This window comes from Colossoma macropomum, unplaced genomic scaffold (assembly GCF_904425465.1).
Source record: "Colossoma macropomum unplaced genomic scaffold, Colossoma_macropomum, whole genome shotgun sequence".
Classification (NCBI taxonomy): Eukaryota; Metazoa; Chordata; class Actinopteri; order Characiformes; family Serrasalmidae; genus Colossoma; species Colossoma macropomum.
Window position 1 is genome coordinate 40,257,966 of NW_023494785.1, and position 26,716 is coordinate 40,284,681.

The 26,716-nt window shown below is 39.3% G+C and overlaps 1 protein-coding gene across 2 annotated transcripts; it reads left to right on the plus strand.

Annotated features, from left to right (window-relative positions):
* Window positions 1-108: 108 nt before the first annotated feature.
* si:dkeyp-77h1.4 lies at window positions 109-26,083 on the plus strand. 2 transcript variants are annotated; one of them, XM_036594766.1, is made up of 9 exons: window positions 109-369; window positions 11,788-11,840; window positions 13,389-13,418; window positions 13,544-13,807; window positions 15,626-15,922; window positions 17,591-17,884; window positions 18,421-18,599; window positions 19,211-19,312; window positions 20,822-26,083. In XM_036594766.1, exons 1-9 carry the CDS (start codon window positions 344-346, stop codon window positions 21,776-21,778), a joined length of 2,202 nt encoding a protein of 733 aa, XP_036450659.1. In that variant the 5' UTR covers window positions 109-343; the 3' UTR covers window positions 21,779-26,083. The 2 variants fall into 2 exon arrangements, with proteins under 2 accessions (XP_036450659.1, XP_036450649.1); XM_036594756.1 differs by lacking the exon at window positions 109-369 and adding an exon at window positions 8,294-8,406.
* Window positions 26,084-26,716: the final 633 nt, after the last annotated feature.

Genomic DNA, 26,716 nt, shown 5'->3' on the forward strand with positions numbered 1-26,716 from the left:
ATAGAGAAATTTTGAAAACTGGGTTGGGTTCCCCTTTGAGCACTGTATTTATGTGCTTATTTCCAATGAGTTGGTCTCTATTATGTTACTGAACAGTGCAGTGAGTGTGATGTGAGTGTGATGTGAGGCGGCCGAGGCTCCGGGCTTTGCCGACCTCAGTCGAGCCTCTCCGAGAGCTGCAGACGACGCATCCTGAACGTCTTCCAAATGTGCAGCCTCAGTCCTGAAGCGGGTTTCTCGGGAGGCGAGGTCGACAAGGAGGTGGAGACGAAGGCGAGGACGGAAAACGCTCGGACGGAAGAATCTGCACACCTCGGCCAGCTCATTCGGCTCCTCTTCGTTAATGCACGGCCCCGCGCTGCGGTCACGGTAAGAAAAAGCGCTCGTGCGCGTTCGGAGCCGGGTTAGACGGGATAGGCTGGGTCTTTTCTCCGTGCAGGACGCGAGGGGTTAAATTCTGCAGGTTTTTCCGGGGCCGTCTGGTAATTTTCCAGCACATCCAGGCGGAATATGAAAGCCACAGGGGGTGTCGGTTTGGTTTAGGGAGCTGATTGCGCGCGCCGAGTGTTTTGTCTGGTCAGATTTGATGTTTTGACTCGATTTGAGCAGAAGGAGAAGCGCGCGCCGGCACTTCATGATGCATATGCAGCACATCAAATGCGCAGTCAGCATGCAGGGCGCGAAAAAGGCACCAGCACTTCACTGTGTCTCACAGAGCGGCTAAAAACCTTTAAACCCCAATCTTATTAACTACACTCTTAAAAACACGGTTCTGTTTAGAACCATGAATTCCATCTAGAACCATTTGCATGCTTCAGTGGTTCTTTGCACGATGACATGGTTCTTCAGATTGGAGTGTGTTGTATTTGGCTTTATATGGAAGCTTTTTGAAAATGGTTCTACATAGCACCAAAAAGGGTTCTGCTATTGTTACGATGTCGAGCTAGTAACAATAGAAGAACCCTTTTGGGTGATACACTCTTAAAAAAAGTTGGCTCTTCAAGGGTTCTTTAGTAAAGGCAATGGTTCTGTAATAAAAACAATGGGTTCTATATAGAACCATTTGCATGGTGACATGGTTCTTCAGATTGATGGAGAATGTGTTGTGTATGGTTTTATATAGAAGCTTTTTGAAAATGGTTCTACATAGCACCAAAAAGGGTCCTGCTATGGTTATGATGTCGAGCTAGTAACAATAGAAGAACCCTTTTTGGTGCTACATTCTTAAAAACTTGGTTCTTTAAGGGTTCTTTAGTAAAGGCAAAGGTTCTGTTTAGAACCATGAGTTCTATATAGAATCATTTGCATGCTTAAATGGTTCTTTGCATGGTGACATGGTTCTTCAGATTGATAGAGAATGTGTTGTATATGGTTTTGTATAGAAGTGTTTTGAAAACGGTTCTACATAGCACCAAGAAGCGTTCTGCTATTGTTACAATGTTGAGCTAGTAACAATAGAAGAACCCTTTTTGATGCTACACTCTTAAAAAAGTTGGCTCTTCAAGGGTTCTTTAGTTAAGGCAATGGTTCTGTTTAAAACCACGAGTTCCATATAGAACCATTTGCATGGTGACATTGTTCTTCAGATTGATGGAGAATGTGTTGTATATGGTTTTGAAAATGGATCTATATAGCACCAAAAAGGGTTCTAGCCTTGTAACAACAGCAGAACCCTTTTAGTGCTATATAGAACCATTTTCAAAAAGGTTCTGTATAAAACCATATACAATACATTCTCCATCCATCTGAAGAACCATTTCACCATGCAAAGAACCAAAAAGAGTGCAAAAAATGTCCATGGTTCTATACAGGACCACTGACTGCTAAAGAACCCTCGAAGAACCATCTTTTTTGAGAGTATTAGTATTAGCATGAAGGTCTGTTTCATTTTCAACAGCCGATGCTGTGTCACATACCGGCCAAGCGTTTAACCCTTTCAGAGCCAAATTAGAATAGAGAACCTTTTTGAAAATGGTTCTACATAGCACCAAATAGGGCTCTGCTATTGTCACAATGTCAAGCTAGTAAGTATAGAAGAACCCTTTTTGGTGCTACATTCTTAAAAAAAGTTGGTTCTTTAAGGGTTCTTTAGTAAAGGCAATGTTTGTGCAAAACCATGAGTTCTAAATAGAACCATTTCATGCTTAAATGGTTCTTTGCATGATAAATTGGTTCTTCAGATGGATGGAGAATGTGTCATGGTTCTATGCAGCACCCAAAAGCGTTCTTCTATTGTTATCATGTCAAGCTTGTAACAATAGAAGAACCCCTTTTGGTGCTATATAGAACCATTTTCAAAAAGGTTCTATATAGAACCTTATGCAACACATTCTCCATCATTCTGAAGAGCGTTTTCGCCATGCAAAGAACCAAATGGTTCTTTGAGTGTTAATGGCTCTATATAGAACCCTTGCAGAGCCATCTTTTTTAAGAGTGTATCTAGAACCATTTTCAAAGAGGTTTTATATAGAACCACATACAACACATTCTCCATCAATCTGAAGAGACATTGCACCATGCAGAAAACCATTTAAGCAGGAATTATTTCTATATAGAACTCATGGTTCTAAATAGAATCATTGCTTTCACTGAAGAACCTTTGAAGAACCATCTTTTTTAAGTGTGCAGCTTATGTGTTGACACTAATTATGTACCACTTTTTTAGCGCTTGTGCCGTTTTTTCTCGCGGCGTGGGCGATTCCTCATCGCGTCACTATGAGAAATATGTAGGGATGGCAAATATTTCTCTGAGGGGGAGGATTTGTTCTTGTTCTGGAGGGAGAGAATCAGAGAGGGTGGCAGACTGAGAGCTCGCGGGTAAGTCACACGCGCAGCCCGACCGCCCGTGCATATCAATGGCCTCAGTGGAAAGGCATAGCACAGGAGGGCTGTGCACAAGCGCATCGGCTCGTGCAATTTCAGGACACGTTCCACACCCAGTTTGGCTCAGCAGCACGTCTACCTGGTTTCTGATGACGTCAGGGAGTCAAAATAAGAAACACAAGGCTGTTATTACAACCTTTAGAGCTGCACAGTATATCGTTTGTTGATCGTTATCGCGATGTTTGCCTTCGCTATGCTGATATCGCAGAAGTGGCAATATGCAAATGAGGCCTCTGACAAACTGGTGTTTTTATTGGGGCGGACCGATATGGGAATTGCATGGAAGCCCGTTTCCACCACTTGGAAAAAAAGGCCATACAGTATAATAATGACTTAGTGTATAATAATAATTAGAGAATGAGAGAATCTCATAATTATGGTTAATAATTTCATAATTATAATTTACTATCTCATAATAATGACATTCACAAACTCACAATTACTACTTGCTATCTCATAATTGAGTTAATATCTCATAATTATGACTTAGTGGAATCCATCCATGAAACAGACTAGCTGGCTACAATAAGCATTTGCCATCAGCATCAGTGAGTAATTTGGCTCGGAACATCACCTAAAATCCAGATATTATCTGCTTTTTGACCTTCATATTCCAACAAAGGGTTAAAGCAGCAAAAGCGACATGGTTCACACATCAGATCACTCATCAGACTCTGCCCTCACCATCCAGAGTGATTTCATCCACCTGTCCATCAGCCAGCAATCCAGCTCCAAAATCACCCAAAACCCACTCGATACTGTTACATTACAGCTTTTAGCCTTCATATTACAAAAAAGGGCTTTCAGTTTATATTGGTTTTGAGTATTAATAATATCTGATATTAAACATGCAACTCAATTTGTAATTAAAAATGAAGCCTGTTTTGCTGTCTATCAGAGTTTTAGCACTGAGCGTGAATCCAAGAGGACAGAAAATCAATAAAAAAACATGTCCGCTTTATGCTAATTAATATGCTATTTTTACTCATAATAACCAATGGAATGAATCACCATCAAAATTATTGCACTTTCAGCTCACAAACACTCCAGACCAACAATTTCTGAAAAGATAACTACAACTGCACTTGTTTTCAAGATTTCTTTAATTAAAATAATACAAAATTTAGCAGGCACTAGTTAAATCTTTGATCAGAAATGACCCAAATTCATAAAGATATCAAATTTCTGTGAGCATTTACATGTTAAACAATGGCATATCTGAGCAGCCCAGGGTCTCCTAAACATGTGGCATGTGTAACTGTCACATGTAAATACTTTATAATTGTAGGTTTCTAAGGGTTAAGTATGAAGTAACTGTGCATTAACATTTGCGGAAAAAAATATTTTTTTTAAAACAGTTTGCTTCAGAGATTGTGTTTACTTTCCCAAACGTGTGCGCACAACTGTATCAGTCTTAAAAAGCATAATAACAAAAACAGTCTGTTTATTTCTAAGGGATAAAGAGAGGTTGGAAAATTGTCATGTAAAAATTAAGTATGTGCATAAAACCACCAAAATATATTAATGGACCTTAATGAACTGCCCATATGGGCCTTTTAATGGTGGTTAAATTCAGAGTGCACCACAGGGCGTGCTACTCGATGCCCTTATTTCTTTAGAGATGACCCAGGCCTACTATGACACCAATGGAATAGGAAAAATATTCCTCTGATTGTTCAAAATTTCTGCATAAGTAAAACATGAAGATGTGAACGAAGTGTTTTGGTGTGAAATTCTTTGCTCTAGATAGAGTCAGAATTGTTCGCAGTGGTGGTGATAGGAACCAGACGTCTGAAGCGTTCAGGGTCACCAAGGCTCAAACCTGCATCTAACACGCTGCCCTCCCCTTACCTATCGCCAATGCATCTGATCCAACCATTCAAGAACTTGAAGCAGTAGCAGGAGCAGGTGTGGCAGATAGTGATTGGAACTGGATTCCAGGATAGATCCAGGAAGGTAGATCTCCAGGACCAGGGTTAAGGTCCACTGCTCCAAAGGCTCTTTCACAGAAATGTATTGCCTGAAACGTTGTTTTGTTATGTACATTCATGGTGGTGAAGTACATGCGGGGTGTTGTAAGGCAAAGTAGTCCCACAGTGAAGTAGTTCACTGGTCATTTTAGTAATACTAAATAAAATGGCTATATTTGTGTTGTAGTCATGGTGACCCCTGGTTCCTATCACCACCACTGTAAAGAAATCTGAGTCTGTAAGCTTCTCTACAGTGAACCATTTCACATCAAACCACTGAATTGCATCTCAAGCACCGAATTTTGCAGAAATTTTGAAAAATCGGGGGTCTTCCTCATGCACTTCCCTCCGCCCACCACCAGCCATTGAGACGTTCTGCCTGTGGTTCTGCTGTGTGCTCCTCGGAGAGAAGGACTATGTGATGACGCAGTAAATGTGGCCTGTTTGTTTTGCTCGTGTGATGCCAAAATGGCCTGCTGCTCTCTCCGTCTGTGCTCAGGCCTGGCTGCTGGTTCATGTTTTATGAATGCCATGTGTTATTGGGAAAGAGCAAGAGCACTCTGCATGTGTTTTAGGGTAGGGTGTAAAAATATTATGGGATGTTTCAGCGTTATGTAAGGGGAAGGGGAAGCTTTAGACTGAAGGCATAAGAAAATTAGTGCATATTTGTAATGGTGGATGTAGAGAGAGAGAGAAAAAGAGAGAGAGACAGAGAGAGACATAGTTTTTCTTCATTTTTCTACAATTTTGCAATTGAATTACAACAATTTTTCAAGGTTTTATGTCATTTTTAACTGTTTTTTACTCTATTCTTTAGAAAAAGAATAGAGTAAAATTGTCAACATACACTATATGGACAAAAGTATTGGGACACCAACGGAAGCTTTTATGGCACCCCATTCTAAATCCATAGGCATTAATATGGAGTTGGTCCCCCTTTGCGGCTATAACAGCTTCCACTCTTCTGGGAAGCTTTCTACAAGATGTTGGAGAGTGTCTATGGGAATTTTTGGAGATTTATCCAGAAGAACATTTGTGAGGTCAGACACTGATGTTTGATGAGAGGGCCTGTCTCACAATCTCTGTTCTAGTTCATCCCAAAGGTGTTTGATGGGGTTGAGGTCAGGGCTCTGTGAGGGCCAGTCAAGTTCTTCCACACCAAACTCACCCAGCCTTGACTTTATGGACCTTGCTATGTGCACTGCGGCTCAGTCATGCTGGAACAGAAAAGGTTCTTCCCCAAACTGTTCCACAAAGTTGGAGGCATAGAATTGTCCAAAATGTCTTGGTGCTGAAGCATTAAGATTTCCCTTCACTGGAACTAAGGGTTCTAGACCAACCCCTGAAAAACAATCCCATATCATCATCCCTCCTCCACCAAATTCTACAGCTGGCACAAAGGCAGGTAATGTTCTCCTGGCATTCGCCAAACCCAGACTCGTCCATCAGACTGACCGATAGAGAAGCGTGTTTCGTGACCCCACAGAAAACGTTTTCACTGCTCCAGAGTCCAGTGGTGCTGTTGTTGCTCCTAGATGCATCCATTTCACAATAATAGCAGGGGCAGATCTAGCAGGACAGAAATGTCACAAACAGACTTGTGGCAGAGGTGGCATCCTGTGACCGTGGCATGGTTAAAGTCACTGAGCTGATCAGTACGACCCTCTACTGCCAGTGTTTGTTTATCGAGACTGCAAGGCTATTAGCAATGGGTGTGGCTGAAACACCTGAACTCAATAATTAGGAGGGGTGTCCCAATACTTTTGTCCATGTAGTGTAATTTGGCTCTGGCTTGGATGCTTGGACGCTATGTGACACAGCATTGGCTGTTCAGTGTACACACATGCACTGAGGCTATAACCACAGTCTGTGAGTAGTACTACCTTATTCAACCAGATTACAGAGTACTGAACTCCAACAAAATAAGTTAAAAAAAATACTTTAATGTCTATTTCAGGCTTTTATCGTCTATATTTGAAGTAGGACATGCTAGAAAATGGAATAGACCTTTATGCTATTACTACACTCTTAAAAAAGGTGGCTCTTCAAAGGTTCTTTAGTAAAGACAGTGGTTCCATAGAACCATGAACACTCAAAGAACCATTTGCATTCCTAAATGGTTCTTTGCATGGTGAATCAGTTCTTCAGATTGAACAGAATGTGTTGTATACGTTTCTATATAGAACCTTTGTAAAAATGGTTCTATATAGCACTAGAAAACGTTCTTCTATTGTTGCAAGCTTGACATCATAGAACCAACTGTATACAACACATTCTCCATCAATCTGAAGAACGATTTCACCATGCAAAGAACCAGTTAAGCATGCAAATGTTTTTTGAGTGTTTATGGTTCCATATAGAACCACTGTCTTTACTAAAGAACTATTTTTTAAGAGTGTAGGAATTACCATTGTCAAGCTAATGGAAATAAGCATTATTGTAGTGGTAGAAATTTGATGGAAAAATGTCTTTAATAAGGCGAATTCAAAATAGTCTCTGGATTAAATGTTGTATATTTAGGGTTGGCGTAAAACGGCTGGTACGTTCATGATTTAATGAGTATGTTTTTCAGACATTAAATATTTTGCTTTGTTTATCATCCCTGAAGTGGCCCTAAACAGCTGGAACGGTTTAAAGCCTGTACGCTATTTTTATTGTTCCCAGAACAACGAGATGCCATTAGTCTGGAGCTCAAATGGGGAACACTCCTATTACTGCCTTTGGTTTCAGATCAAGTGCATGACCAGTTGTCTACGCTTTTGGACATATAGTTAAAACAAAATCTTGTTACATTAACATACGTTGAAGTTACAGAAGAATTCTGCTGATTTTTCAAATTTATTAAATAGTTAAGATGTTAACAGTCATTCAGAGTGGTTTCATTGTTCATTGTTCACTGTAGAGAAACGTTCCAAGTCAGAATTGTTCACAGTGGTGGTGATGGGAACCAGACGTCTGAAGAATTAAAAGCTTCTGATATGCTTATACATTTTTTTCTGTTAGATTTACGATGAGGTTGCATTCATGGCAGAGAGGTACATGCAGGTAGTGATAAGGCAAAACAGTCCGCAAGGAAGACTTATTTTTTTCATATTTACCACCATTAACCATAACCAACGTTACATTTAAAACTCAAAAGAAGACTCGTGTAGGTTCACTGGTAGTTTTGGACAGTAAATAAAATGGCTATATTTGTGTTGTAGACATTGTGACCCCTGGTTTCTATCACCACCACTGCATTCAACTTGTTCTGTAAAGTTATTGTTTAATTTCGACAACATTTTCGTAAATCAGTGACAGTGTTCTCTGTGGTTGACAGAGACTGAGAAACTGAATGCTTGTAAAGTAATGGAAAAGGAAAAGCCATATCAGTACATGTTCACGATTCACAAAGAGAAAGAAATTGCATGTGTGTTCCTTTTCTCGGCTGCACATCTGAAGGCCAGAGTACACCGATGGGACAAACGCAAACAAACAAGGACAAACACAACGTGCCGTACCCGTGTTTGACCGTTGAACGTTCCTTTGCCTTTTCCTCTGGTTCATTTTACTTGTAAGTTGTTTTTCTGAACTTTCTAAGAGCGACTGTTCGTGTTTGTTCGTATTCGTCCCATCGGTGATATTGTGGAGTCGTATTAAATGTAGTGTAGATTTGAAAAGCTCAGCACATCAGGGGGATATTTTACAAAGCAGGATTTCATAGAATAGCTGGATAGATTAAGTCCTGAGAGAGGAACCTGCCTTGGCGCTTATCCTATTGGACAGGGCTTGACTTTGTCCTGTTATCTGGTTATCTGGCTTACCTGAGAAATGAGCTTTGCTTCGTGAAATGACCTCTTAGTCTTGTTTTGCTTTGACTCCTTAAGCAGAATCCTCTGGAATCCTCCTTTAATGTCATTAAGTGTTTAGTGTGTAGGCCTGGCTTTTGAGCCTGGTGCTTGATGATAGTACACAGCCTGGCAAAGAGGGTCTATAAAGAGGAAATAAAGAGCTAGTGCTGCCGAAGCAGGCAATTCTGTATCATTTTGAGTAGGGATGTACCAGAATGGATTTTCTGGGCTGATAGTGCTGATTAACACCAATGCCAGTAACCAATAATTTACATTTTTTTTTTGTGTATTTTAAAACATGTTAACACTACAGCTAGAGATGGGCATTTCAGTCAGATTTGCTATTTGAATTTGTAAGGCACTGTTCAAAAAAATACTGGAAAAATATTGGTGCTGCCCCATAAAAGGGAGTCTGGGACTGGGTGTTTCATTTGCATCATAAATAATTTTCACACAGCACTTTCTGTAGAATCACTTATCAAACTGAAAATACACTACATGACCAAAAGTATTGGACACCCCCTCCTAATTATTGAATTCAAGTGTTTCAGCTTCACCCATTGCTAACAGGTGTATAAAGCAAACAGCCATGCAATCTCTGTAGACAAACACTGACAGTAGAATGGATCGTACCGAAGAGCTCTGTGACTTTTACTGTCATAGCACTGGCTCTGTCATAGGACGTCACATTTGCCGAAACTTTTTGTTTGTGAAGTTTGTGAAACTTCTGCCTTGCTCGATCTGCCCCAGTCAACTGTAAGTGCCGTAATTGTGAAAGTATCTAGGAGCAACAACAGCTCAGCCATGAAGCAGCAGACCGTGCAAACACAGCGAGGCTGCTGAGTGTTGAAGCATGTAGTGTGTAAAAATCGCCTATCCTCTGTTTTCATCACTCATTACAGAGTTCCAAACTGCTTCGGGGAGCAACATCAGCACAAGAACTGTCAGGAGCTTTATGAAATGGGTTTCCATGGCCGAGCAGATGTGCATAAGCCTAGGATCACTATGTGCAATGCCAAGCGTCGGCTGGAGTAGTATAAGGCCGCCGACAATGGAGTCTGCAGAAATGGAAATGTGCTTTCGGAGTGATGAATGACGCTTCACTATATGGCAGACATAACAGATGGACAAATCTTGGCAGATGCCGACAGTGCCAACAGTAAAGTTTGGTGGAGGAGGGATAATGATCTGGGGCTGATTTTCAGGCCCCTTAGTTTGTAGCATACAAAGACATTTTAGACAGTTACATACTTCCTACTTGGGGCAACATTTTGGGGAAGACCCCAAGACCTTGTTCCAGTCCCCCTGAGTACAAAGCGAGGTCCATAAAGACATGATTTGATGAGTTTGGTGTGGAGGACCTCCAGTGGCCTGTACAGAGCCCTGACATCACCCCACTGAACACCTCTGTGATGATGTTTGGAATGGTTTTGGAATGGGATGTCCAACAAGCTCAAATGGGTGTGATGGTCAGGTGTCCACATACTTTTGTCCATACAGTTTATATAAATATGCCTATGAACAATTTACGAACAGGGGATGCAAGTGGAAGTGCTGGGGTGCTGCGCTCGAAATAGAGTTTTACCTTACTAATGCATAACTTATAGAACCTGATTGGCATGTACTTCACTGATTTGTGGAACAATAAAGCTGTGGAAGATTTGCAGTCTTTTATTATGTAAATTTCAGTTAAAAAAAACATGTTTAATCTAGTTCAGACCAGAAAAGAAAAAAAAAATCCTTGGAAAGTTTCTGCAAGTCTGGCTGACTCTGTTTTTGCCAGTTAATAAAAGATGCTTACAGAGCATTAGAAAAGCTACATCTGGCTGTTTTTGGAAGCCCATTAAAACTGTATATGTAAGTTCTGTTCGTTTTGCTTTAGACACTCTTTCATGCCACAAAATTTCATAAAAATGAAGCATTTAGTCATTTATGACAGTCTTAATACTCTTTCTGTTCCCATCTTTCTTCCACACATACATTCGATGGAGGGTATAAATAATTATTAGCTGAAAAAAAATCTCTTGAAGTTATCTGAGTGCCTTACTTTCCATCGATTCGTCAGCAGAAAAAGTCTGAAACTGAGCCAAGTGATTACTAAAACCCCTGAATCTAAGCTGAGAACAGATTAGTTCTTCTTTAATTCGTATTAAGAAATCAATGGTCAATCTCAGTACAGCAATAAAGCAGTTAGGCCTGCACTTCTATAATTACAAACATGATGTAATGAGTCTTTAAGGAGCCAATTCAGCAACACCGCCCTAAAGGAAACCTATACTGCTCTGAGTAATTCAACACATGTCAGGAATTGACTGTCTGATCCAACATGAAAGGTTGCAAAATGGAAACAAACGTCTAAAGAAGTAGAAGTGTGGGGTATTTAAATCTAACCTCACCATTTGATTAGACTGTTGATAAAATCTTAAATTTCACCTCAATTCACTTCGATTGTGCTATGGTTTATTTTTTTAAACACACTGACTACATACAGTTGTATACTAAAATGAGGACAACCCTGGTCAAATGTTGTTGATTTTCTAAGTGAAAGTAAGTGAACACATCCTCTACAGAGGACACACTTCTGCACATTTTAATGCATGGATACTGTTTATTTGTTGAATTTAACATTGAAAATAATAAAACATATGTGGCCTTTGCAATAATTTTAGCACATTTAATATTTGATGTTTTTTTTTTGTTAACATCAGGAAATAAATAGAAACTGTGCACTGTGCATTTGCAGAAAAATGCTGTATGTATGTTTATTCTCTGTAGGATGTGTGAACTTATTTTTTTGTACTTGTAACTGGAGGAACTATTCTGACTGTAGTGGAATATAGTCAATAAAAACAATGCACCAAGCTTTTTTTATGTTTAGTTATTTCATTTTAGCCAAGCATGAGCACTTATTTTCTTCAATAGTATTATAATTGATTTGAATTGTCTTTATGAAATCAGTTGAACTGCCTCCTTCAGATCGCTGCATCACAATGCATTATGCCCTTACAATATATATTTGAGATGTGTTGTTTATTCCTTATATGACTGAAACTTTAAGCATCATTAATGTGATAAAACTAATTCTCCTCTGTCTCTTTGCTTAGGACTAACATGGACACCCTCAGAGTTCTGGGTTTCAGCATGCTGCTATGTTTGGGTAAGACAGATGTACTTCTATATGAATAAACAATGTTTTTGAATATTTAATTCTATACATATTTAATACTGAATACTACCAAATAATGCCAATACTTTAGTAGCAATGATTCTGAAAACAATTTGTCATTGTGTTTGTGATAGTAACACTTTTTTTGTTATTGTAAATCATATATTATGTTAAAAGAAAAGTTACAAAAAAAATTCTGCCAAGACATATTTGGTATTTTAAGTTTGCATCTTCAGGTTTGCACTGGAGCGCCGAGGCTGATGTTGCTAAAAAGTAATGGAAACTTTAGCCACAAAGTGCATCTAAATCATCACTCACTTGCCTCAAACCATGTTGAGTTGTTATGTCAAATAATCTCAAAATGGTTGGACACCTCTGGTCAAATGACACATTTCTGAGTGAAATTAAATTAACTCCACCTCTGCATTGAACAAGGTGTCATGTCATATTTCTGCAAATTTTACTGCACAACTGTTCTTTATTTGCTGTGGAAAAAAAATTAAACATAAAATGTTTGGGCATCCTATTACTTAATTGACTAATATTATTTTTTGTAAGGATGCACAACATATTTGACTAATTTGGCTTTAATCAAAGTCAGGTGTAGATGATCCCAGAGCTTAATAAATTCTCTGACCCCTCAAGATGTTGTGCATAAACTCAACAGAAATGGGCTCTTCTGAGCTAAAGATGACTAACTGACAGGTGTGCAAAGCAAAACCCCCAAATCCCTGCTAAGGAGCTACAGGAAGATTGGGCTGGCCCAGAAAATCTACTTAACATAGAAGTATCATCAGTAGCACTGTGATCTTCACTGTAATCTTATCACAGATGTTAACGTCTAAAGGTATATATATGAAATCCAGTTTCATTTCAGAATCAACTTCTGTGGTCTGATGAAACTGGACTCTTTTAACAGAGGTAAAAAAAAAGAGCATTTTAAGAAAATAAGCATGGGAATGGATGTACTATGTTTTGGGGTTGTGTGGCAGCCACTGGCACCGGAAATGTTATGGGTTTAGAGGAAACAAAGGATTCTACTACATATCAATAAATCCTGAAGGCCAATGTCCCACAATCAGTGAGGCGTGCGACTTAAGCACACGCCACATTCTTATCAGTTGTATTTTTTTCCATTATGTTAAATTCAGCAAACTAATAATAACTGTCCTTTAAAAATCACGGAAATACATCACATTGAATTTTCTTCCATGCATAGGTGGTGTTAACTACGTTTGTAGAAAATAAATGAAATTTGACCAAAATTGCATGTGGGATTTCTGACACTGTATGACTGTTATGAGTAAAAATTGAGAAAAGTATTTACAATTCTCACTTCATGATGGTTGCTACTACTTTTGTACTACCAGTGTGTGTGTGCAGTGGCATAGATGGCAGTTAGCACAGTGCTAACTGTGATACGAGGGATAATGTGTAAACCTAATTTTCTATCGAACTGTTTCTTTAATGAATGGATTTAATTTAATGTTTTTTTATATTAATATGTGTTTTAACTTGCTGTATCTCTTCACTCTGAAGGCCAATCAGCTTACTCCACGGCCGTGAATGGTAAGGTTACTGCGTATTCATTAAATTATCCCTGAGATTAAATTATTTATTTTAAGTAAAACTACAAGAAAAGACAACAATCTCTCTCTCTCTCTCACTCTTTCTCTCTCTCTCTCCCTAAAAAGATGAGACTGTGTTCCTGGGTGAGGATTACCACATCCCATTGCCAGTGGGCGGTGCTGAGGTGGTGTTTAAGCCCATGGTTGGTCCCGCAGGCCGCGAGCTGTTGCTGATGAAGGCTGGAGTAGTGGTGAACCCTCGGGTCAAGCTGAGCCAGGCTTCGAATCATCTGATCCTGGAGAATGTTGGAGAGACTGACGAGGGGGTCTACATCGTTAAGTCCAACGAAGATCCTCAAAACATCAAGCGCTTGAATATCATCGTCAGAGGTGCTGATACACTCTGCTAGAGATATTTTGCGGCTTAACCCGTACAATGTAGCACATGTGCACTGTCTTCGCATGCTTATTACATCTTATATTATTGCTATTTGAATTTCCACATTTGTAAACAAACACTATTTAGTTATTCCAATGAGAAAATTCTGTATTGGTATGATTACAGAAGGTTTACCATTTGTTAATTATGTGCAGTTAGCAAGTTGATCTGTGATTTAATGTGATCTAATGTGATGTATAGGTGATTTAAACCAGAGTTGCACAAACGTAATAATAATTTCTCTTTTTTGTTTGAAATATTGACATACACCAACTGGCCACTGGCTCTATTTACTATATAGGAGCACTCTGTAGTTCTACAGTTACAGACTGTAGTCCATCTGTTTCTCTGCATACTTTGTTAGCTACAGGACCACCACGCAGCAGGTATTATTTGAGTGGTGGGTCATTCTCAGCACTGCAGTGACTCTAACGTGGTGGTGGCGTGTTAGTGTGTGTTGCACTGGTATGAGTGGATCAGACACAGTAGTAAACGTGGCTACACTGTTAAATGTGGTTCTTATTAAGTTAAAGGACAATTTTCAAATAATAAGTCACTGTTAAAAAGAAATTCCATTGATCTTTTTTTTTAATTCTGCATAGTTCGAGGTTAAAATGTAGAAGTTAGTCGGCGCTGTTTGATGTAAAATTGTTTTCGCTGTAGAGAAACGTACCGAGTCTATGCACATTTGTTTACAGTGGTGGTGATAGGAATCAGGGCTTGACATGACTAGAACACAAATATAGTCATTTTATTTACCATCCAAAATCACCAGTGATGACGCATTATTATATGTTGATTTTGGTAAAATAGTGGTAAATCTAGGGACATAACACCTTCCTCTCTGCAATATATGGATTTTAAATATACATTTTAGGCCCAAACCTTCTCAAGACTATTATTAAACAATAAGTCTGTTTACATGCACTTAATAATGCAATAACTGCAGAAAATCAGATTTTGTCAGTAATCCGATCAACGCATTTACATGCACTTGAGTAATCAGATAATAGGGAAACTCCAAGTCTACATGATTCAGGCAGTAATCAGATTTCAGAGTAAGAGTTTACATGCACTGAGGAATTTGATTACTGAGCTAAAATCCAGCTCTGTTTATCAGACTGCGATCTAAGAAATTGGAATCTGCTGTTTACATGATCATTTGAATAATCAGATAACTGCAAAAATCTGAATATGATCGGATGACTGAGTGCATGTAAACGCACTCAATGGCTCAGACATCAGGCAGCGTATTCATAATCATTTAATTTCATAACTTTCTATGTGGGAGCAGGTATCAGTATCAAAGTGGTACATTCTCTGCAGATCTACATCACTCAGTCAAAATTTACAAGATAATACCTGATTCATTTCACGATTAAGTAACTGAAGCCAAAATGAGTCTGGACTTTTCTATATTTGAATAACCACACCCATCCTAATTATATTATGTCAAAGTGTACTTCACATCCAAAGAGAAACAAATACAGTATGCGCCCTGAATAGGCGTCATTATTACAGGGTGCATGAAGTTAATGGCATAGGGGTGTAATGATACAGTGCGGTAATTACTGCTCTGTCATACCAGCTGTGGTCCTTATCCTCACTCACCCTTAATGTTGCTATTCTCTCTTTCTGTTCTGTCTATTAAACTTTCCATTTACTTTTCAACTTACTTTGGAGTTAACAATTCATACAGCTTTACCACGCCAGTTTCTCTGCAGGGATCAACAATGTTATTTTTATCTTCATTTCTCTCTCCTACACAGACTGCACCATCGAGGACAACGTGAAGTATGGAGATAATTTCCGCATCTCCCTTTTGGGAGTATCCGCCCCCGTAGGGGTGGGCTTTCGGCCCAGCGCTATTGAGGCCAATCAGACGTCTCAGCCGGCACTTGATCTCCTGAAAGCGGATGAAAGCTTCAAGGCAGGGTACGGGAACCGCCTCAGCATTACTGAGGAAAGTCTCATCCTGTATGGCGTCACTGGCGCTGATGAGGGAAGCTACACCATTACCGACGCCAATGGGAAAGTGAACAAGAAAATCTGTCTTAATGTGAAAGGTGAGAAAGAACATGGTGGTCACCCTCTGTGTAAAAGTGGTCCCCTGTGTTTGGGGTGGAGTCCGATACTATGAAGGCCAGTGCAAGCTTTATTAGGACTGAATTTTTGGTAGCCTCCAAATACTTGTCTGAATATTAACACAGGGTTCTCACGGATCTCATCTGAAAAGTCTTATAAAGTCTTATAATAGATCTTTTTGAAAAAAATACTGTCATAAAATGTCTGAAAATGTATTATTTTTTACCACAGAGTTATTAAATGTAGGGAAACGATCCAGACATATATTAAGGGATCAGGTCTCCGCAAACATACGCTTGATTAGTGGATCCATAGGTTCATTTTAGTTTATTTTCTTTTTCTTAAATATTTAAAGAATGAATTTCACTACTTAGAGACGTGGCTCTATTTTCACATTTCAGTAATAATATCTTAATTCTGATTGGCCCATAAAAAATTAAATACTACATCTGTGGTTAGGCTGATAAATAACTGTGAACTGCTGCTGTGCTGCATTCGGAGGAGAGGACCCTTCCCTTTTCTCTCAAAATCCCCTCCTTCCGAAAACGAAAAACTCATCAAATCCACATGACGTGAATGGCACACGTCAATGAATTTCACAGAAAGGTGATGTCTGCATGTGGTTATGTACGGATGGAAGAAAACAGGCAACATTAAATGAGGGCAGGAAGACTGAATAGTGATGGTGTTGTGAGGGGAGAGAGAGGAGAGAGAGAGAGAGAGAGAGAGAGAGAGAGAGAGAGAGAGAGAGAGAGAGGCGAGTTCAGAGTTCCTCCTTCCCTGACTGCATTGAACAGCCAATGAAATATTGATGCCATTTCTTCCTCTCCTCCACTGTCTTCTCTCTCATTTCCTCTTGTTCCTTTATTTCTCTTACTTCTTTTAACATCTGCTTCTGCTCTCTGACACCACCTTAAAGGGGAATTACACCTTTTTCACATTTTTAAAATTTTTAGATAAACTTTGTTCACAGTGGTGTTAATAGGAACCAGACATCTGCAGTTTAATGCCTATAAAAGCTATTATATAATATGGTTATGAATATGCTGCCTGATGCCTGACACACTGTTTTACGATAGTTTTGAGATAAGATTTTGGCCTAAAATCTTTTTTTTTAATCCATTCATGGTGGAAAGGTACATGCAGGGCACTGTAAGGCAAAATAGTCCCCCAAAAAAATTAATTTTTCAGATTTACCATCAACATTACATTTAAAAACTCAGAAGACACAAGTAGGTTCACTGGTGGTTTCGGACGGTGTATTACATGGATATATTTGCATTGCCACCCCTGGTTCCTATCACCACCACTGTGAAGAAATCTGAGTCTACAATCAACCGTTTCACACCACTCTGAATGACTTTGTTTACATCTCAATGACTGAATTATGTAGAAATTTTAAAAAATTCGAAAAGAAAAAGTAATGCGATTACAACAGTACGTTTCCCTGCCTACTTAAATGATACTTACCTGCCTTCTTTGTTTGTTTACTTTCTTTCTGTCTTTCTACCTTTTTCAATTCCTTCCCTTCTTTCTGTCTTCTTTCTTTTCTTTTGTTCTCTTTCTTTCATTCCCTCTTTCTTTTTTTTCATTCTGATCTTTCTTTCTTTCTTTCCTTTCTTCCTTCTTTATTTCCATTGTCTCTGCAGAGCATCAGAACTTTGCCGACGTGCCGTACGGAGGCACTTTTAAATTTAATCTGCACTTAAACAGCTCCTCTGCCCGTGTGGTCTACTTCGAGGACTCCAGTCCGTCCGCCCGCTCCTGGGTTATCATGGAGAGAGGCGAGCTGACCCTGCCTCCTGAGTGGGACATGGAGGGCCGCTTCACTGTAGAGGACTCAATGTGTATCCTAGAGCAAGTGAAGGCCAGTGATGGAGGACTATATCGAGTCACTGATCTACAGGGCTTCCCGGTTTCGAATGTTCATCTGCAGGTGCAAGGTAAAGAAATTTTACATTCCCTTTTCTTCCTTGTTTTTCTTCTACCGAGTACAACTTATGATGAGCTTTAAGAAGCTAACACTACCATTGAAGCTAGCAGCCGGTGAGCAAGTGTTTTTGTTCGTATTTCACACTCAACCAAAAAAATTTAAGTAATTTAATTTAATTGTCCACGATTGTTTGTGTGATTGCAGTGCATTGTTTCATTTCGATCAATAAGGTATGCTATTTGGCCAAATTAGATGCTTTAGAGTGACATAAAATGACCAAAACGACCATTAAATCGTTACTTGTGGTTATTACAACAGTTCCAGCTGTCAGTTTCAGGCAAAAAATGAACCAGAACTAGACTTTTAGTTCAGCTGGTTCATTTTTGGGTTTGTTCTTGTTTTTCAATGCCAAAAGGGCGATGATTCCTGAGTAATATTTATTAATATAACATCACAGTAACAAAGTAGAGGAGAAAACTAGTAAAAATGCAGTGTTGTTTGACTTTTATTAATAGTAAAATTTGCCCCTCTTTCTTGGCCTTTCAGCGTACAAGCTGCCTACTGTCATTGTGGCGGTCATTTCTCTGGTGGCCTTGACGGTGGTGCTGCTGCTTGTGTGCTTGGTGTCATGTTTGGTGAAAGTACGCAGAAGGGCTGAAAAAGCTCGGGCCATAGAGAAGATTGCCCAAAATGCTGGCAAAGAGGAAGGGGACACTTTCAGACAGGTAACAAAACTACAGAGCGGCACTGAGCAAGAAACACATGTAGAAGATCAAAATTGAAGCTGAAGCTGTCATTTCTTTTTGATTTTTGTTTATTTTCTACATTAACATTATTGGATAATAAAATATTAATTAGTCAGAATGGATGTTCTTAGTCCCCATGTGCAGGATTAAGAAACATACTGTTTTCAGGACTGCTTAATTATACTGGTTGTCTTTTCTGGATATTCAAAAAATGGTGCCAGGTTGAATAATTAAAAATAAACTTTTACATTTTTTTATCAGTAGTGGATGGCATTAACTGTATTGCACACTGTATTGCTACTGTTGGAACAAAACCTTGTATCTCCGAAAAGGTAACTTTACAAGACAAGGAAAAACATTCTTAACTTTTAATGGAAGTCAATTGCAAAATATGTTTTCTAAGTAATTTTGGACCATTTCTGTTGGTCTGTTCAAATTGTTTTCAAATTATGTCAAAAAATAAACAAAAATGGAGACACAAGGTTTTGTCCCAGCAGCAACAATACACAGTTATTATTGACCATATAGCTTTATTCTGAAAAAAATCAGAAAAGAACAACCTGTGCTAAAAGCTTTAGTGCTGTTTGCAGGTGGTGCAGGATGCCTTCACCCGCCACAATGAGGAGGCCCCAGCTCTGTCACAAAAAGAAGATATTACAGAGAAATCCCAGAGCACTGAAGTCAGCATTAAGGTTTGTACTGTCAAGAAACAAACTAAACGTAATGCACAAAATGTGCAATGTTTTATGTGCACTTTTTTCAAATTAGTGTTGTATCCATACCATTTTTTTTCTGACCAAGTATGAATATTTGCCCATACCAATTTCAATAATGTACTGAGTAAACTGCTTAGAATTTTGAAGTTGTTAGTATATGTGAGTGCAATGTACCCTAACGATTAACTTACTAAAATCAAGCTGATTTTAAATAGCGTGCATTAGCTAGCTATGCTACATTAGTCACTTCAAGTCGGGTTGTGCTGCAATGGAAAGAGCGAGTTTTGATCCATATCAGAAAAGTGCTTCTGTACAGCTGTAAGTAAAGTACATTTCATAGTTTTGTTCCTGTGTTCCTCAACAGTCTTCGTTGCACAGTGACAGCAGGAATCACGTCCGAGTCTAATGCAACTGATGAGCTCATGTTTCATGTTATACGTGTCGGAGTCTTTTTGGCCAGTTGGCTGGTTGAGCTGTAGTTGAATGTCCTCTGAAGCCAGGTAGATACTGTGATTAGAAATCTTGCTCTGTAACTATGTTTGAATAATTCATCATACTCACACCATCTGAAAATGCCACGTCCAATGAACATGCTGCATGAAACGCAGCCTCTACAGACAGCTCTGTTTCTCTGTCTACAGACAGTTATTAATAAAGCTGTTCAAAACAATCATTCAAAACAATATGCTGCACACCTGAGTACTGAGCAAATATGCTGCTTCAGCAGCTTTGCTCTCTTTTACCACACTGTGCACTAGGCAGTGATCTACACAGTAGGACAATACAGTCTCTCTATAGCCTGTTTTACAAAGACAACTTAAAAAAAAACACTATAGCAATTCTATTGAGTCAAAGTAAAGTCAGCATATATGGACTATAGTACTGCAAATGCTGACTTTTTTGCCTCCGTTTTGTTAGCCTACATTATGTTCTCCCGGTTTTGGGAAGTGTTTGTGTGTGTTTAATAACCGGCTGAAATCACACTTTGTATTCCTCGTGGGAATATTCCAAGGCGGAATGTATGAAATGGTGGTGGTATTGGATATTGGTATTGGTGCATTTTTATAAGTACAACTACGAGTAAATGAGGGGATATCGGGCTGATACCCGATACCAGTATCGTTATCGATGCATCCCTATTTCAAATCAATTTAAATAAACTAAAAGCTCTTCCTCTGAATGTTCAAAGTGGTGGTGGTATCATATGTTGGTACTGGTGCATTTTTATGAGTACAAGTAAGTGAGCCTGGTATTGGGCCGATATCTGATACCAGTGTTGGTGTCAGTGCATCCCTATTTCAAATCAACCTAAATCAACAAAAAGCTCTTCTTCTAAATGTGTAAAATGGTTAGGGTATTGTATGTTGGTATTGGTCTTTTTCATTAACATGATTATGAGTTAATGAGCGCAGTATCGGTATCAGTGCCTCCCTATTTCAAATCATCAAAAAGCTCTTCCTCTACTATTTTGTGTATTATGTCTAGGGTCTGGAAGTATCTGCTAAAGACACAAGCATCCATGAAAAGAACCTGGAGACTAGTGACTCTGGAGTAGGTTTCAACACAGCCGGTCTTCCATTGGATAGTGACACTGAGGCACCAACAGCACCCATTACAGAGACCGCTGACAGTAAACCTACTGCCAATCAAGTCCCAGAGCCAAAACCCACTGTTATTCCACCTTCTGGACCAGCACATACCACTGAGACGAAGCCAGCATCTGAGAAAAAGGCTCCGGCACCTGCAGCTCCAAAACCAGAACCAACTCCTGAACCCAAACCTGTAACACCAACACATGAACCAAAAATGACCATCTCACCTAGTCCTGAATCAAAACCAACCTTAAGTCCATCTCCAGAACTGAAGCCTGCCGTGACGCCCGACGTGAAACAAGCTGTCAGCCCAACTCCTGAAAGCAAGCCAGCACTGGAGGTCAAACCAACACCCACTCCGGAAGCCAAACAAAGTCCTGAACCCCCAAAAGCTGTGACACCAACACCTGACTCAAAACCAGCAGTCACTCCAACGAAAATCCCAGTCTCTCTAACTCCTGATCTTACACCAACCAAACCGGCTACCTCTGACCCCACACCTGCTGTGAGCCCAACACCAGAACCCAAACCAGCAGCCGTTACCCTTTCCCCTGATGTCAAGCCTGCTCTATCTCCATCTCCAGATCCTAAACTTGCTGTGTCACCTACCCCAATGCCAACCACCAACGGAACCCTCGAGCCCAAGCCGGATATAGGATCTCCTGAGCCAAGTGCAACCCTGGATCTGAAAGGCACTGAACCGTCCAAATTAGCATCTCCAAAAACCCCAGACACTGAGAAAAGCTCAGTAAAAACCCCGGAGGTCATCTCTACTGGAAGTCCACCTACAGAGGCCAAGCCCAGCGATGGCGCTCCTGCCCCAGGCCAGGAGGAAGCTTCCACCACCTGAGGTCAAACCCACTGCCTCCAGATTTCTGTTCCCTCCAATGTCCTTAACACCGCTGACAATCGAGGATATCTTCTCTAACAACAAGCAAGAATTCATTGACTTATTATGAAGGAGGGCCTTTTTAGTGTTTCAAGTTTCACTCTTAATACGTAACTAACAAAACAGTGACAATAATTCACTGTAGATTCACCCGATTTATTACTATTTAATCACTTTGTAACACTACTACCATAACAAATATGAAACACAGAGACGTACCACTACTTTGATTGTCTATTTGATGCAGCCTGAGAAAGTCTGCGTCTGATAAAAAAAGATGTACAAATGCAACATTCCTATCATACTTAAATGCGTCGCCACTGCATGCAAATATTAAGAGAATGAACTAACTGCATTAGACCTTTCCTTATTCAGAGATTGCAGTAATGAACGAACACTGGACTGAGTCATAGTAAACCAACATAAAGCAATTTTCCATCCCGTCCCAATTTATTACTGACACTCCACAGAGATTTTAACTCTATAATATACAGTTTAATTTAAAAAAAATCACCATATTATAACACATAAATTACCAATAGACAAAATCACCTAAACCTATATAGTATTAATGAAAAAACAATTTTAATTACTATGAAACAATGTGGAATCTGATGAACACTTACAATCACCAAATACAATACGCTGCAACCTTTCCTGGATTACTTCCTGACTTTCTCCATTTGGAACACTCTGGAACCTTTTGTTTTTGGAGGAATCCTGCTGGAACATTTCCAGTCCAAATTACGCCAAGAAAGACACATTTTTTCACGGATTTCCTCCCCAAACACTTGAACAAAGCCTTACAACACTGGACCTGTTTGGGTTAGTCTAACAACAAGATAATTTCAGCAGTAGGCCAATGTTCCTAGCATTCCCATACAGCCATTTCCTATATTGCTGTACATGTATTGTCAGTAATATAGGCCAAAGAATTTTCAACATGTAGATCTAACTGGCATGATCTGTTATAGTAACCACTTATGGGTGCCTGTTCTTATTCAAAATTGATTTGCTGACTCACTGAATTCTGTAGCATGTTCTACGAGGAACTCCAGATGCTTCTAGACTGAGACAGGGTAAGTGTGCTGATGCAGAACAGGTTTTTAATTTTCTTACCCGAATTGAATGCAGTTTTCGGGATGGGGATCTGATCCTACATCAGCATTCTCACTCTGAGATTCTTAAAGACACAGACCTCTCATTTTGTAGTCGGCGGCATGCCCACATAAGGAATTCCGGGTCTAAGCCTATGGGAAAAATGAACGTTATTGAAAATCGCAGGTAAACAAAAACATCCCAAAGTCTATACATATACAGGGTCTATACTGTGTATACTGGATCCTCCGAATTACAGGGTTGTTAAACAGTTGCTACATCCATGCTACAACCAGTCACTTGAATGGAAATGATGTTGCATGAAAGTAAGTCTAATACTGAACTCTATTCTACAACACCAGCTGCTCAAACTATAGGTTAGTATTGCCAAAGCTGCTGGTTTGCTTGGGTATTTTGATCAAAATTATGACCGTTCAATGTGCTGCAGTTTTAGCTTGCATCATATAGCAATATTCACATTTTAACTACTTAATGACCTCTTACTTCAGAAGATAGTACAGTGGTATTCAACTAAAAAATGTATCATCATTTTTGTTTTCATGTGCCAGCTGCAATTTTCTAGAATGCCCATATGGAAAAAAAGTTTGGACCTGGCGTTCCTTATATGGGCATTTCGCTGAAAAAGTGACTGATTCATTAATAAGACTGGCTTTTTGTGGTGAAACTTTCATGTAGCTGTAGTTGCCTAAAATATGCTCCTTCAATTCACTTGAAACCTAAGTTACCATCCTAATTTTGCGAAACAATCGAATTGCGGTTAACTAGCTAGCTAGTTAAGCTAAGCATGCGCCAGCGAATAAGCAACATTATTTCGGTTTAGCTAGCTAGCTAGTTAACCTAACTGTTTCCCTGCGAGTGAGCAACATTGTCTCAGTTGAAATGATATGATTTGACTTCACTTAAACCTTGTGTTGCACTACAGTTGCTTAATGTTAATCTTAGCTGGCTAGTCAGCTAACATGACTGCTGTCTGGACGACTGCTTGTTCCAGTGTTTGTTCTGCTTTGTTATCCTGCTGTTGTCACAATCTAAGCTAGGTTCATTTTCTCTTCTCTTGACACCCTATACATTTTCACACGGTGGAGATTCCATGTAAAGCTGGATTCAAGAGTCGAGTTGGATTTCATCATCAGTTGTCAAAGTCAGTTTACTGAGACTCTGGGTGCCTCTTGCAGAATTTGAACACCACTGCCCTTTTGCTACTGCACCAACGGTTTTGGAAACTGCTGTCTATGACCTGTTTATGTAGGCTTTTCTTCTATTTAAAGGTTGTGCATGGTAGCTAGTTATGTCCTTTCAAATGGGGGTGTACCTACAGTATCGGAGATCCGATTTTAGCACTAGGTAGATTTTGCTAATGCAGAAGAAAACCTCTACCTCGCATTGTGAGTCAACTCTAACCAACCGAGAATGGTACATTCACTGTAGTGCACTGAAAAAAAAGGACTTTGTAGGCTTTTCTGGTTAAAGCACAAAATTTTATCCTCTAATGAGTGAAGCTTTACAGACCACCAATCTTAGGCATCTCTGATCCCCCCAACCACTCCCTTACCATTTCTCAAATGGCCTTGTTCTTTCTAAGTCTTTTACACCGGTTTTAATACTAGTAGTCTAAAAGAAATTTAAAAGCCATAAGGTATAATACATGTAGTGTAATAATACATAATACACAATGTAAATAGCATGTGATTATTATAAATAATTATTATTATCCACATTAGCTAACTTCCCTTATAGGCTCTGTTATAGGATTCTGCATATTCTTGATATTAACTGTAGTCGCAGTGGAAATGACCAATATTAGCTAATAAAGCTTTTAGTCACTGATGCTTTGAAAATTTCTCTTTCTGACCCAAATCATGTAGGTGATGAAACTTTTTACTCCCCAAGCAAGCAGCTGAGTGTCAAGATCAAGATCTTTTTAAGCAATACTGAGTGCAACGAGCCTATGCACATACACGCACACAGACACACATACACAGCCCTCGGCCTCTTACTTACTAGTTGTGGTAGGATTAATAAAGGCAGGGGTTCCCACAATGAAGAGTTCACACAACACACAAAAATAATTAGGTGAAATTATATGAAAGAAATTATAGTTTTACATCCACTTACGTATGTCAGTATAATCTAAATTGGTCCCACTTTACTCAATGCTTGCTCTTGCAAATGAACCCTAGGGCTGTTTCTTGCTATAAGCAGTATCTTAGGACCTGTGAGCCACTAGAGGGGCTCGCAAGTACAGTCGTGTGAAGAATTAAGTATACCCCATGAAATGTTTCTCTTTTTTTTACATGTGGATAATATGAATAATAATATGCCCGTATGAACGGATATGTACAGCCCCTTTCAAATCCCTCCACAGCATTTCAATGGGATTCAGATCTGGGAATTCCCCATTCCTTTCCTTTCGAGCTATTCTTTCGTGGATTTACTTGCATGTTTGGGATCATTATCCTGTGGAAAGGTCCGCTTCTCCAGCTTCAACTTTTTTTTTCTTTACAGATTGTCTCACATTCTCCTTAAGCACTCTCTGGTATGAAAGAGAATTCATAGCTGATTCTATGATTGCAAGTTGGCCAGGGCCTGAGGCAGCAAAGCATGTTAATTCTAAGTGTCACTTGTTAAGTTATATCACCTTTATCTATCAGCACTTTTTAAATGAAGATGAGATATCTGTATCTCCAAATATGAAAAAGTCTAAACTTTTCATGGGTGTACTTCTCATGACTGTATATATGAGTTTTTTTTTTTAAACATTGATTTTAACTTTCCTGATTGAAATGAATGAAGTATTCATTTTTTCATCATTCATGCACATAGTATAACATGCATGGGGTGGCTGGGGGCAAGCAGGACATTGCTTAGGGCCCCCAAATGTTAAGAAATGACCCAGAATGCATTATTCTAGAGGCAGTGATGTGTGGCACTGTGTGCTGTATAATTCATGAAGCAACGAAAGAACACTTATACAAGAAGGTTAAGACATGAACGGTACATCTGACTGGGCCTTCAGTCCACATAAGAAAGAAAGGATCTCTGACATGAAAACATTTGGGAACCCCTTCCTTATGAGGTTACTGTAGGAGAAGTCATTATGTATATAAAATGTTTCTTTCTGTCCAGATAAATACGTCCCAAACTGAAGCCCATTTCATACACCATTTTATTCACACACCATTCTCTACAGACATATCCATACCCAAAGAGTCAGGCGTGCTACTGTGCCCCTGGGCCAGGTGAAGTTCGAAGGGGTCATATCACGGAAAAAAAATCCTTGTTTTGTGAAACAGAAGGGTTAGATATAGTATGTAAGCACTTCAAAATTTGGGCTGACCGCAGTTATTTTCACGGTTGTTAGCTTTCGAAATGTTTACGTCTCAACAAACAGAATATGAAATGGGTAGCTTGTTAAATGCAGTTATTTATATGACACTTAATCATCATGTGTGTTGTGACAGGCCTGCAGCCTTCCATATCCATATCTTTTTGCCAAACTCGGAACGTCACCTGTGTTCTTCAAGGGAATTCCACTGGTTTTTCAAAACTTCTGCATACTTAAATGATCAAGAGTCAAGCAAAGTCATTCAGAGTGGTTTGTTGGGAGATGCCCTGTTCTAGAGAAAACAAGTCAGAAGAGTTCACAGAGGTGGTGACAGGAACCAGACGTTTATCTCTACAAGCTAAATCACAGTTATCACATGAAATGACAAAATAGTCCCAAAAACAAACCTTTTTTTTCGTGATTTACCACTATTTTACCATTTTAGCATTACATAT